Below are 15,274 nucleotides of genomic sequence, written 5' to 3'. Positions count from 1 at the left end.
TTTGTTCTGCGTGCAGAACACCGCCTATCGAGGCTGACGTGTCAGCCAAGATATCTGTCCTAAGGGCATGAGAAAGAGCACACAGGGAAAGGGTAAGACAGAACAGTCTCCAGAAAACAGGGCCTTGAGAAAGTAACAACATCTATATCTTCATACCTCACTTCCTTAGAGAAGCATTTTCCAACTCTGATCCCCTTCTTTCCTCTAAGAATAGCCTAGAAGCCCCTGTCAAATGCCCTGCAGAGAATCTTATTCTTTTCTTTCACAATATGAACCACAGTTTGCAATTAAATACTTGTGTGACCATTTGTTAAAATCTATCTTGCCTTCTATTATCTTTGAAGGCAGGGGGTACATCTGTTTTACTCACCATTCCAATTCTGACACCTAGGATAATGTGAGCACTCAATATTTCTTAAAAGAATGAATAACTACAAGATGCAATAAAAAGAGGTGGTTAAAAGCTTAGCATTTAGAGTCAGACAGATTTAAGGTTAAATTATGGCTCTGCCTCTAATTAGCTGTATAGTATTGGGCGAGATATTTAAATGCTCTGAGGTTCAGTTTCTTCATCTGTAAAATAAGTATCTTAATAACAACCTTAAAGATATGCTGGAAGGTTTAATGTAAAGACTTAGAATGCTTAAATATATCAAGAGGGACAGTTACAATTATCTCCATGGTAGACAAATGCTAGCTGAATTCCATGACTACCGTAACTTCCTTCTCCTGCTCCCGTGATTCCTAATGGGCAGAAGCCAACCCCACGAGAGCTTATGGATGGCTTGGAAGTGAGAACAGTCAACTGTCTGGAAAAGGGCTTTTGGCAACAAGTCTTCAAGCTTTGAAGGACATCAGAATCAACTCAGGAGCACACCTCTAAAATGCAGATTCCCGGACCCCACCTCCAGAGAGACTCAGGTTCACTGGGGCTGAGAGAGTACTTACTTGAGAATCTGCCTTTTAGTTCAGCCCTCGCTGATTCTTGATGCAGAAACATCCAAGGATTACACTTTGGGAAACTGTAACATGTGACTCTTCAGAAAGCTGAGTCAAATATCAACTCTTCCCCTAACTCCACAGACAGAGTTGGTCCTTCATCCTTTCTTCTCCTGTAGCATTTTGCCCATATCTCAGCAGTAGCTCCTACCATACGTCTACCTCCAAATGAGCCTGTGAGCTCCTGAGGACAAGGACAGTCACATATTAATCCATGTGTCCCCAGGACCTAGCACAGCACCTGGCATGTAGTAAGTGAAGCCTCACTGCTGATTTCTGCACCTCAATCTGCTGTCCCTGCTGTGCTCCCCATCAAATAACTGCTAACATCACTTATCCAGTTGCTTAGATCAAAACCCTTAGGATCACCCTTGACCTCTCTCTCAGTGGCTACATCTAACCCCTCAGCAAATTTGCTGGCTCTACTGTCAAAATGCCCAGAATCTAACCTCTTTTTCCTGCTTCACTGCTGCACATGCTGGCCCAACACAGCATTATCTCTAGTCTATTCCACCTGGGCTGTGTCCACTGTTGTCACTACACAGAATATTTTCTACCCAGCAGCTAGGACAAATCTTTCTTGCGATTTTTTTTTTTTAGGATGAACTTTTTAAAAAAAACCACTTTTTATTTTGTATTGGGGTATAGGGAATTAACAATGTTGCGATAGTTTCAAGTGGACAGCAAAAGGACTCAGCCATACATAAATGTGTATTCATTCTCCCCCAAACTCCCCTCCCACCCAGGCTACCACATCATATTGAGCAGAGTTCCCTGTGCTATACAGTAGGTCTTTGTTGGTTATCCATTTTAAATATAGCGGTGTGTACATGCAGGATTAACTTTAAAACATATGAGACCATGTCTCTCGGCTGCACAAAGCTCAGTAATTTTCCATTTCACTTAGAAGAAAATCCAAAGTCCCTACCATGGCCCATAGGGGGTGACCCTAACTTTTCTCACTCTGGCCACACCAATGGTCTGTTCTTTGGATACATCAAGCTCACTCCTGCCTTGGGACTCTGAACTTGCCTCAGGGCCAGAGAATGGTCGGTTCTGCTCCCTGACTTCATTTAGGTCTCTGAGGTCTCCCACCTCAGAGAGATCTGAAGTAGTCAGGTGCCTTCTCTCACCTCACCCTTTCTTGACTCAAGATGGCAGTCTCTCCAGGAATGACAGTGAATCAGAATGGGTGGACATGATCAGAACTATTTCTTCTATTTTCTTAACTGGCTTTGGGCCCAAGCCATGTATTTCTACCTTCCCATCCTTATCTGCCTGCATGGAATACAGAGGTAATGAGCTGGGAAAGCCTTCTAGATTGAAGATAAGCTTGTCAGCCTCAAGACTGAGAGGAATGATAGCAATCACCTGTGGGGTTTTCTGCACGCTTTTCTTGCTTAGCAGCTCTGTCTTGCTGCTGCTACTGCTGCTAAGTTGCTTCAGTCATGTCCGACTCTGTGCGACCCCATAGACAGAAGCCCACCAGGCTCCCCTGTCCCCAGGATTCTCCAGGCAAGAACACTGGAGTGGGCTGCCATTTCCTCCTCCAATGCATGAAAGAGAAAAGTGAAAGGGAAGTCGCTCAGTCATGTCCGACTCTTCGTGACTCCATGGACTGCAGCCTACCAGGCTCCTCCATCCATGGGATTTTCCAGGCAAGAGTACTGGAGTGGAGTGCCATTGCCTTCTCCGAGCAGCTGTCTTAGTAATCCTGAATACAGACATATTTTAAATCCTTGTTTTCATAGGACTTCTTGGGCCTACTTTGTATGCTGAAGTTGGAGACATCATGAAAGTTCACTTTAAGAATAAAGCACACAAGCCCTTAAGCATCCATCCTCAAGGAATTAAGTACACTAAATTCTCAGAAGGTAAGAGGAATTTAACATCATATCCCTCTGACATGGGAAAATGTACAACTCTTTTACCACCAGTGTCAAACATTTTGAACCATATTGTTAACTAAGTTAAGAGAAATCTCCTTTCCTATAACTGGTAATAATAAAAATTGTGCCTTTGTAGATTTCTGAGGAGAAAGTGAAAAACTTCTGGAGTCATCTAGACCTCAGTTTTTTTTGCTATGTTCTTATTTTTGAATAGTTGGATGGGTAGGTTATCTAATCTTTATGAACTCCAATATGTTCCTCTGCAAAATGAGAATAATAATATTGCAAGATGGGTTAAGGCAGGGATTCAAAAACTTTTTTGTGAAGAGCCAGTAAATACTTTGGGCTTTGAGAGTCATAGAATCTATGTTGCAACTACTCAACTCTACCATTTAGTATAAAAGCAGCCACAGACAATATGTAAATGGATGCACATGGCTGTGTCCCAATAAAATTTTATTTACAAAAAATAGGCAGCTGGCTGGATTTGGTCCATGAGCCATAGTTTGAAACAGTGACATAGGGCTAGTCTGACACAGGGCTACCCTGGCACATAGGTAGCATCTAATAAGTGATATTCGATGGTGATGATGGTAATAGATGTAGTATCGAAATTTTGGACATACTGAAGTGGTTAAGAACATAAACTTTAAAGGCATACTTAGGTTCAAATTCCAGCTTTACAATTTCTGATTCTATGAGTATAGCATCTCTGAGTTTCAGTTTTCTCATCTCTAAAATGGGAATGGTTATACTTATTCCATAAGATAGCTTTGAGAAACAAATGAGATCATTTAGGTAATGTACTAAATATGGTTCCCCGGAACCTGGTAAGTCCCTGGTAAATGATGACAGTGATGGTGAAGATCATCGATATGGTGGAAATTAAAGGGACCACATCAGCTACAGAATGGTAAGTACCTATTGCTGATATTGTTCTGATTATTTCCATTACGCTGATGTTCAGACCACAATAAGCAGAGTAGAGTTTTGTTAGGGACTAATGTAAAATTATCCATACTACAATAGATGTTGGTATAACACCATTTAAAAATAAATTTTAACTTTTCATGATTCACAAATCTTTTCCCCATGTATGCCAGCCATTATACCTTTGAAGAGAAGAACTAAGTAGGAGAGCGGTTTACATTGTAGGTCTGGAACTAGACACCCTGTACATTCTGGCTCAGACATTTATTAGCTGTGTGACTTTTGGCAAGTAACTCTACCTCTTTGTGCCTCGTCTTTCTCATCTGTAAAATGGAGATTGTAATCGTATCTATCTCATATATGTTTGTGGTCAAGAAATATCAGAACAATGCCTTGCATATTCTCCAGGCAAGAATTCTGGGGTGGATTGCCATGCGCTCCTCCAGGGGACCTTCCCCACCCAGGGACTGGACATTGGCAGGCAGGTTCTTTACCACTGGTGTCACCTGGGAAGGTGAAAGAAAGTGAAGTTGCTCAGTCATGTCCAGCTCTTTAAGAACTAATGGATTGTAGGTTGCCAGGCTTCTCCTTTATGGGATTTTCCAGGCAAGAATACTGGAGTGGGTTGCCATTTCCTTCTCCAGGCCACCTGGGAAGCCCTGTATATAAAATAAGCACTTGATAAACATTAACAAATAATAAGCACTTGATAATTTTATGATGATAGAAGTAATTCAATTAAAATGTCTTTAAATTATGTTATAATGTCAATTTTATCTCAATTAAAAATGTTATTTGAAATATGTTCAAATAACTTAATATTTACCTGACAGTATACGATTAGAGGGCTTCCCTGGTGGCTCAGAGGGTAAAAAATCTGCCCACAATGCTGGGGATCTGGTTTGATCCCTGGGTCAGAAAGATCCCCTGGAGAAGGGATAGGCTACCAACTCCAGTATTCTTGGGCTTCCCTGGTGACTCAGATGGCAAAGAATCTGCCTGCAGTGTGGGAGACCTGGGTTCAATCCCTGGGTTGGGAAGATCCCCTGGAAGACGGCATGGAAACTCACTCCAGTATTCTTGCCTGGATAATCTCCATGGACAGAGGAGCCTGGCAGGCTACAGTCTGTGGGGTCACAAAGAGTCAGACAGGACTGAGTGACTAAGCACACAACACATATGGATTAGAAAGTGACTTTTTATTTATTATTTCCTATGTAAATTCCTATCAAACTCATCCTGATAATGTCAATGAACTAACCTCCCCAGGACCATTGGCATTATCACTTCATCTTTGGCTTGAGGAAAAACAATGAAGCATTAATTGAAATTTCAGGCATCTTAGCCACTTTGCAAAACTCTGGGTGAGGTAGCACGTAATGGCATAATGACATAGTGAAGAAGAATTTCACCTACTTATAAGTATTCCAGATGACTGCATCAGGAATTCGGCAATCCATGCACAAGGGGAGAACACTCAAAATGTTCCAGGCAGGTTCTATTTCAGATGTGGGAAGAGTTAAGTGTTACAGACTTTGTACTCCACCTAAGCTGTTTGCACAGAGAATGAACCTTGCAACATTATGCTCTTTCTTTACTATTTATTTGTCCTTGCACTCCCCTCCTGCCAGAATAATTTATGAGCAGTTGTTTTAAAATGTTCCCACCACTTCCATTGGTCACTTGGTTATTGCCCCTGGTTTCATGAATCTGAGAAAGGTAAACACAGATTAATGGGAAAAGTCCAATTTTATCTTGGAAATGAGATACAAATCTAGTAAACAGACTAAAAAGATTGGTCTGTCCTTTGTGGTAAAAAATAAAAAGGCAAGCCTTCTATTCATTTTATTGTGTCCTCTGTTAGAATAAAACCTCTCTTTTTTCATGTCTGACACTTACCCTACGTCTTATAGCCTCCTTCTATGGTTTGTACTATTTTCTCAGGAGTGGAAATAAATTAACCATATGCTGAGTCAACTACAAGAGAATCCAGATTCCCTTATCTCAGAGGTAGATACTCGAGAGATGAATGGTGGGAGGTTGAAACAATATAAATGGCTTAAGAGAAGACAGTCTTTGTGGTTGCTTGGGCTAACCAGTGAATGATCCAACCTAGACAGAAATCTTCTTTATCTGGAAATTAATCCTTGAGCCCCACCAAAGATTTGGAGACCTACTGACATTAGCTAGAAGAAAAAGAGCCATGGAAAGAATGCTGGCTTTAGAGCCAGAATAACCCCTGGATTTGAACCCTAAATTTGACTAGGCAATTGCCTTTATCACTAAGCCTCGGTTTCATTTCTATAAAAGGAGGTAGCAATTCCTCCCAACTAAAGTTATTGCAAGGATTAGTCACAGTATATGTCAAGTTTTTGGCACATAGTACTCATCTTTTTATTTCTAAGCAAATGAAATAAAATTCTATAATAGAATTCAGATGACAGAAGGAACTAAAATTGCACAGAAAACTTCAGTTATCCAGAGTGCATAAGGCATGAATTGTTTTGAGTAATAACATTTTCCGGATAGTTTGAGGTTTACTTTAAGTGTTAAGATACTTTTTAAAATTTGGGAGAACGGAATTGAAACATGTATAATATCATATATGAAATGCCTGAATTGCCAGTCCAGGTTCGATGCATGATACTGGATGCTTGGGGCTCGTGCACTGGGACGACTCAGAGGGATGGTATGGGGAGGGAGGAGTGAGGGAGCTTCAGGATGGGAAACACGTGTATACCTGTGGCAGATTCATGTTGATGTATGGCAAAAACAATACAATATTGTAAAATTAAAAAAAATAATAAAAAAATAAAATCACTCTGGATAGAACTCTTTCTAAATGTTATACTTTCCCAGACTTTTTTAAAACAGAAGATGAGGAGTAAAATTCTAATCCCTTCCTAAACCATTACTTCCAATCTACTATGAGATTTTACAAATATTCACAAATTTTAGAATTGTGTGTATTCTAAGAGTAAACAGACTCGAAATGAAGACCTATGTTATCTATGGTGAGTGAAAGTCGCTCAGTTGTATGTGACTCTTTGCCACCCCATGGACTACACAGTCCATGGAATTCTCCAGGCCAGAATACTGGAGCGGGTAGCCTTTCCCTTCTCCAGGGGATCTTCCCAACCCAGGGACTGAACCCAGGTCTCCCACATTGTAGGTGGGTTCTTTACCAGCTGAGCCACCAGGGAAGCGCATTGTCTATGGCATTGTCACAGATAAAGACCTGTGCTTTCATTCATGGATTTTGTTACATTTATTTCGGTTGTCCAGGAACTTCGTTGCTTTTTTAAATTCTAGACTATGCTTTTGTTAGGAGATGACTGGAAATATGAGTCCAGGCCAGGAAAGACGTTACTGTATTTAGTGTGGAAGTCTCATGATGGCCTTTCCTCCAAAAACTGATGGCATGTGACATAAACGCCAAGTTGCAGCATGGTGTTTTCAACTTACTTCCAGTTGCATGCCCCCCCCGCCCCAGGTGTACAACGTTACGTAGGGCAAGGATGGGCAGCTCTTTTGACAGGATAAATTGTGATTTATAAAAATACTTATAAGAAAATTTCTTTTAGAAATGTATTTGATAGGGATATGTTTTTAAACCAGTAAAGAAAATATTAATATCTGCAACTGTACCTGATTTTAAACTTTTTATCACTAAAAGAATTTCAATCTGAGGCTAAAATATCAGAAATTCTGTAGCTAGTACGTGCTGAACTATTTGATCACAGTGCTACACCCTTGAGCAAATTTTGTTGTCCAGTAAGATTTCTGAAGCTGTTTTGGACAGTTCCCTTTAACAGTTTGTTTCTGAGGGAATATTAATATTATTCTTTGACTTATATGCTCACAATTTAAATGTGTGAGTTGCACTGTGAATACTACACAACAAAATGAGTTCTATAATGTTCAGCTATCTGTTGGTAAGCTAATTTCTCAAATAATACATAAACAAGTAAGTAACTTTTCCACCAGAGATTGTTCTTTGCATCTAAGTGTTGCCAAATTCTCTATGTGAAAACTTAGTCCTCTCAAATTTTTCAAAACATTCCAATGCTTGACATAATGCAGTCAATTACATTTTTCACTTTGCTCTGGATATTTTGGCCTCCTGCAGATGCTTCTTTGAGTATATAGGAAATATCTGAAACAAATTGTAAGGGCTAATATATTGATAATAATTCTTGTAAGTCTAAAAAATGTGACAAGCATGCAAGTCTTTCTCCTTCAAAAGACTTGCAGGCCCTGTGCAATGAAATCAGGCTCTTTACAAACCATCAGCACTCTAATGTGCTCAGTGCCTAAATTATAGTCTCTAAAAGAATGTTCTGAATATTTAAGTGCACACCAGACAGTTCACTGAGTTTATTAAATGGAGAGGAAAGGCTCCCTAGTGGGTGACCAAAGTGGCCCTTTATGTAACTTCACTTTTCCAAAGCTTGTACACACTATTTTACATTTGGAGAAAAAAAATCCTGAGAGTCTCTTGGCAAATAATTAGTTCATCTTGACAAGTGTAATCACAAAGCTGACTATAGATGGAGCAGGAAATGAACAGAATTGAGAAAACTATAAAATAAAAGGTCACCCTTGTGTAAAGAATTTATTCTAGCAGGAAGCTGAACAAGGGCTTTTTGTCCTCTAGCCTAATAGTCTTTGCTGGATAGTTCTCCTCCTTTCGGTTAAGAGTTTTAAACTTTTTATTTTGATTATAAAGTCAAAGTCAGATTTGCCAAAAATATAGTTCATTAATGCTTCCTTTATATAGCCATTTCTATTTCATATGTCATGGTATATACCTTACAAAAATCAAAGATACAACTTGCTTGTTTTATTCTAGATGAAAAGTAAAATAAAATACTTTAAAGTGAAAAGAATTAAAGCAGTGAAAAATTATCCCCAAACTATCACATTCGTAATCCTCACTCAGTTTAATTACAGGATCTATTCCTATATACAGATTTGTTTCAAGATGCCCATATTTCACCTTGTAATCATTCATTCAGTTACCTGAAATTTATCCTGTGTTTAACTAACAAGTGAATCTGAAATTTTCGGTAATTTACTCTGGTCAACAAAGCAGACATTAAAAACCACCATGTGTTCAAATAAACTTAGATATGAAACCCTGACCATTTTAAATTAAGTGTGATATTGTTGGATAATCAGTTACACTGCTCTATCTAGCATGTGTTGGAACCTCTTCAGTGATTCTTAGATAATTTTATGATTGGTCTCATTAGGGATGAACTTATCTGATCATGGTATTCTGATCATGGTTTCTCCATTGAAGTGGCCCTAGAAGAAACCTAGAAATGAAATCCAACACAATCAGGGCACTTGCTTGTAGTCTGCTATTAACTAGGCTGTGAGCTCCTTAGGGTCCCAAGCTATCTTCTTTATATTTGTGCCCTGGCACCTAACCCAGAGCCTGGGACATAGATGTTTATGATAGCAATAATCACTGAACTAAACTGAGAAACTGAGGACCAGATTAGAAAGTAAAGACTACATGTTATTTTCTGCTTGCTCTGAAACTTACTAAATTTGCTGATTAATATATTAAGAGACTTTAAGAACAAGATAAATTGTATCAGAACTATGAAGTTCATTTCTTCAAAAGTGGAAGAGGCAATGTCAGTTTAAAAAATGCCTAGGAGTGGGATGCGGAGAAGGCAATGACACCCCACTCCAGAACTCTTGCCTGGAAAATCCCATGGATGGAGGAGTCTGGAAGACTGCAGTCCATGCGGTCGCTGAGGGTCAGACACGACTGAGCGACTTCACTTTCACTTTTCACTTTCATGCAGTGGAGACGGAAATGGCAACCCACTCCAGTGTTCTTGCCTGGAGGATCCCAGGGATGGGGGAGCCTGGTGGGCTGCCGTCTATGGGGTCGCACAGAGTCAGACACGACTGGAGTGACTTAGCAGCAGCAGCAGGAGTGGGATGGGAAGCTCAAGAGGGAGAGAATATATGTATAATTATGACTGATTCACATACAGCAGCACCCAATACAATATTGTAAAGCAGTTATCCTCCAATTTAAAAAAAAATAGCTGAGAAAGGACATAACCAAAATTCAAAAATATTAGCACAGGTTGCCATAACACTGATTAAGTGCCAGATATTTTGCATGTATTTTTCAGTCCTCAGAACCCATCAACAAAGAACTATTATTGCTACAAAATGATTACATTAAGTTATGAATGAGAAAACTAAGGCTGCAATTTCCCCAAATTCAGACAGCAAGTGGTGCAACCAAGATATTTCAAGTCTAGCTCCTAAACTCATGTATTTTCTCCCATAACCTAGCAGGGAGATGATACCATTAATCATATAATTTCACAAGTATTTTAATTATAGTATCATCACAATTTTAAATAAGTATTTGTGAAATTATATGATATATATCAGAGATCATGGAATGAATAAGCTGAAATATAGGTTGGTATCTGAAGTTTGAAATATGTTGATCCAGAGAAAGAAAGGAAAAACTTCAAAAGTTCTCTCTCACCCTACAAACAATATCACATTTTATCCTTTCGAGAGCTTATGAATGCTATTTTCCACTAGAGAAATCCATACAGTAGAATCACAGTTGGAACAGGGGAAGCATTATGTCCAGAAACTTCATTTTTTTCACTTCCTGAGGTCACAAAGCATGAAGCATTGAATAAGGGTCATCATGCTTGATTCAACATAGTGTCAGTCAACAAGTTGCCATGCAAATTCCGGTCAATAGACAAAGTTTGACCTGAGATGGCAAATCTCCTTATCAGTCCTGGTTGTGCTCTGTTACCAAAGCTGTTTTGCAACTTTCCAGAGGTAGTTCATTGTGTTCGTTAGCAGAGACTCTTCCCCATAAAGTCTTTTTTTCTTTTGGCTTTAGGCTGGAATAATGATTACTCACAGGAAGCTATTTCAGCTTTTAACATCTCAACTCTTGATAATTTTAACACTCACATCCTTTGTATCAACAGAATGAAAGTTCAACCTATTAAATATTGGTTATCAGTGTCAAAAGGATATCCTTTGTGGGGAGCGGGGGCAAAAGATACAAGAGTCCTATGTTAAACTTTTCACTAGCCCAAGGGTCACAAACATAGATGCCAACAGCAGCAAGGAAGGAAATTCAATGAAAAACTGAGTCCAGTAGAGACTGGTGATCAGATAGCCAGTGTCCAACTGCAGGGGGCAGCCAGGACTCAGATCCAGCCAAATTCTATGCAGAAATTTGTCCCACTGTCACCTTGATCTCTAGGTTTTATTTGTTGTTATCCCTTCTCCAGGGATCTTCCCAACCCAGGGATAAAACTCAGGTCTCCCACATTGCAGGTGGATTCTTTACCAGCTGAGCCACCAGGGAAGCCCAAGAATACTGGAGTGGGTATCCTATCCCTTCTCCAGCGGATCTTTCTGACTCATGAATCAAACTGGGGTCTTCTGCATTGCAGGTGGATTCTTTACCAGCTGAGCTACCAGGAAGTCTCTATTCTTTAACAGAAACAAGCAATCCAGATTCTTACATAATATCTCCATATAGTTAAAGTTGATATCTGATTTGTTTTAACACTATGGAATTTTAACAGATGTACACATGAGCTTAGACTTGATGATCTTGCTTCTAGCCCATAGGAACCTTAAATCTTAAGAGTTCAATAAGTTCATTGAGCACCTGCTCCATGCCAGGTACTATAAAAGCATCAGAGATACTAAAAGAAGTATAATCCAGCACCTGTTTTGAATTGTTCATATTCTAGTGATAGAAATGTGCATGGTACAGTTAATTATTATCTCTTAGGAAAAAAGAAATTAATCATATAATTATACATATATTTAATTATAAATTGTGATGAGTGCTATAAAAGAAAAAAAGACACAGTACAATCAGAAATCAAGGAAGAAGCAAGCTTACATTTAAGTTGACATCTGAAGGATAAGCGCACATTTATCCAAAGAAAGAAAGGGAGGAAGAACATTCTAGGCAAAGGGAATAATATCTGCAAAGATTCTGAGCTAGGACACGATTTGGCATGTCTGGGAAGCTAAAAGACGGTCCGAGTGTGACTGATACACAGTAAGCAAGGAGCAAAGTCACACATGTTGAGCATGGAGAGAAAAGAGGGCTAGATGATAAATGGACCTGTGGTTGCTGTTAGGGATTTTGATAAATAAGAGGTCATTGTCAGGATTTTAAGCAGGAACATGGCAAAGTAAGATCTGTGGTTTTAAGGGATCCTTCTGTGTACAGGCTGGGAAATAGATTGTGGGATTCCTCTTATGCCAGAATCCCAGTGACCAGTTAACAGGCTAATTCTCAAGTCTAGACTTGTCCTACAGTGATGGCTGTAGAGAGACACAGAGAAAGTGCAAACTTGGAGTATATTTTAGAGATAGTACATTGCTGTGGATTATAAAATATGCACAACATAGAGGTATAAAGGGAGATGTTACTGGATAGGCAGACTGGGTAAACTCATGGATGATTTCAGCTGCCTTAGCAACACACTTAGTCTTTATCCTGTGGGTAAGACAAAACCCTTTAAAGTTTGATGGAATGAGTTGACACAATTGGATTTGTGTTGAGCTTATAGTAACTGATTCAGTTTCCGTCTTCAAAAGACTTTATGGTCCATCCACAACTAGTCTTTTTTTCCCCTCTATGACACAAGCTTAATCACCAACAATAACTGGCAGCTTCTAAGGGTATTAAAGTACATCTTTATTTCTTATCTCTAAGGCAAATGAAATCATGACTATGATATTATTTCATTTGGTTGCACTATCTTTCATACATTGAATGGTGTCCTGTGGACAGTGGGTCAGTAAATCTAGATATAACTACTCAACTCTTCTATCTTATGATTTCCATGCTTAGAAGCTCACGTGGTACAGCAGTACATGCTCCTGCAGCAGCTGAATGTCCCACTGCTGATGAACGCAGATGCTGTTTCCCACACCCATCTGGCGAGCCCAAATATATGCTGATTCCATGCAAATTCACATGAGGAAAGCAAAACGTAGAGACAGAAAGCAAATCAGCAGTTGCCTGTGTCCAGAGAGTAGGGGAAGGTATTGACTACAAATGGTACATGGAAACTTCTTGGAGTGATGGAATTGTCCTGGACCTCCATAGTGATGGTAGCTATAGAACTGTACATATTTATCCAAATTTAGCAAATATTGTACTTAAAATTGGTGAATTGCATTGTTTGTAATTTATACCTCGGTAAAGATGATGAAAGAGTGAGGGAGAGAGAGAAGGGGGGAGGAATAAAGAGGAGAAGAAAAGGAACAGGAAAGGGGGAGGGGAAGAAAAGAAATTAACCATTTGTTTTCCCAAAGTGCAGCCATTTCAGTTAGAGTAGTTTCCACTGGCCTTTTGCTCCATCATGTTAAACATTTTAGCCCTTTTCTCTGATCCTTAATTTCTACTCACATTTACACTCTAATGGTCTTACCTTCCACCTCAAGGAATTTATTGACTGTTGTACTAAACAAAGATAACTGAATCCCAAAGAGAAATTCTGGTACCAGTCGATGATGTGAAACTGTCACCTAATTAAATGAGGAATTCCTCAGAAGAAACTGCTCTTCCCTCTTGCTGTCCGACATCTACCTCTGCCCTTCCTGTCCTCACTTGCTCCATCTCTAGCCACATCTTCCTTTTGTTGCTGAAAACACCACCCAACCTCTGCTCTGCTTTTACTCTTGAGCATCACAGTTCCCTTTCTTCAATAAGGAAGACCATTTCTACATCCTCCCCCATCTCCCACCAGTATGGAACGTTGAATACACATGAAAGTCTTACTGGTGGGCCTTCTAGGTACACAAAGGACTGAAGTAAAGCATGTAAACTTCAGAGGGTAGATACATTTCATAATCACAAGAACAACTCGACTGCTAGACTCTGAGACTCCGGGGAAAGAATTGGGATAATCAGATGATAGAGATGTGATAAAAGGGCTCAGAGTGGCATCATTCGGAAAGAAGACATGAAACACAGAGTGAAACAGTGTATAAGTAGATGTGAGTGTACTTACAACCCATGCTAACAGGCAGCTGAATATATCTTACTTATGGACTGGGAGAAAATATTTGCAAAAATATCTGCAATCTCCAAAATGTATAGACAGCTCATACAACTCAATGACCAAATTAAAAAAAAAAAAAAAGAAAGCAAAAAATGGGCAGACCTAAATAGACATTTTTCCAAAGAAAATGTGCAAGTGGCCAATAGGCACATGAAAAGGTGTTCAACATCACTAATTATCAGAGAAATGCAAATCAAAACACACTGAGCTATCGCCTCACCCAGGTCAAAGTGGCCATTATCAAAAAGTTCACAAGTAACAAATGCTAGAGAGGGTTTAGAGAAAAGGGAACCCACCTACACTGTTGGTGGCAGTGTAGACTGGTGCAGCCACTATGAAACACAGCACAGAGGTTCCTCAAAAAACTAAAAATAGAGTTGCCGTATGATACAGCAATCCTACTTTGGACATATATCCAGATAAAACTCTAATTTGAAAAGATACATGTACCCTAATATTCATAGAGGTACTATTTGCAATACCCAAGCCATGGAAGCAATCTAAATGTCCACTGACAGAATGGATAAAGATGAGGTATATATACATCTATCTATCTATACATACATACAATAGAATACTGCCCAGCCATAAAAAAGAATGAAAGAAAGTCATCAGCATAAACATGGATGAACCTAGAGATTATCATACTAAGTGAAGTAAGTCAAACAGAGAAAGACAAATATGATATTACTTGTATGTGAAAATCTGAAATATGATGCAAATGAACATTTTTACAAAATAGACTCAGACAGAAAACAGGCTTATGGTAACCAAAGGGGAAAGAGAGTAGGAGAACAATAAATTAGGAGTTTGGGGTTAGCAGATACAAACTACTATATATAAAATAAATACGACAACAAGGTCCTACTGTACAGCACAGATAACTATTTTCAATATCCTTAATAAACTATAATGGGAAATAATATTTAAAAAGACATACATATATAACAGAATCATTTTTCTATTCACCAGAAACTAACATAGCATTATAAATCAACTATACTTCAATGAAAAATTTAAGAATTTTAAAAATATTGGCTGTCTTGTCAAGCATCATAGAGAAGATACAGCCCATCCTCATATTCTGTGATGATTTCCTGATCAAAGGTTACTTAATTCTTTGATTACATTTAAATAATAATTATTTCGACACACTGGAAAATTAACTTGCTAACCTTTAAATAATGTACAAGTAAAATTTCTTGTTCACTTCAGATCACCATAGACTCAGAGTTTTTATAATTACACAGACATAGAAGTGGATCTAAGTGAATCTTTCCACATGATGAAGGTTTACTATAGAAAGGCACAAACATCTTCATTGAAAGCTTATGTTCCTGCAGCTTG

At 38.9% G+C, this 15,274-nt stretch overlaps 1 protein-coding gene across 1 annotated transcript in view; it reads left to right on the top strand.

Moving 5' to 3' along the window:
• F5 (coagulation factor V) overlaps nt 1-15,274 on the top strand; it is a 75,009-nt gene that overhangs the window by 11,054 nt on the left and 48,681 nt on the right. The window contains exon 3 of the mRNA XM_018060286.1: nt 2,751-2,873. Coding sequence (XP_017915775.1) covers nt 2,751-2,873 — 123 coding nt within the window. The remainder of the gene's footprint in view (nt 1-2,750; nt 2,874-15,274) is intronic.

The sequence above is a fragment of the Capra hircus genome, chromosome 16, assembly GCF_001704415.2.
Source record: "Capra hircus breed San Clemente chromosome 16, ASM170441v1, whole genome shotgun sequence".
Lineage (NCBI taxonomy): Eukaryota > Metazoa > Chordata > Mammalia > Artiodactyla > Bovidae > Capra > Capra hircus.
Note: the sequence above shows the minus strand (reverse complement) of the source record. Positions and strands in the feature narration are given on the sequence as shown.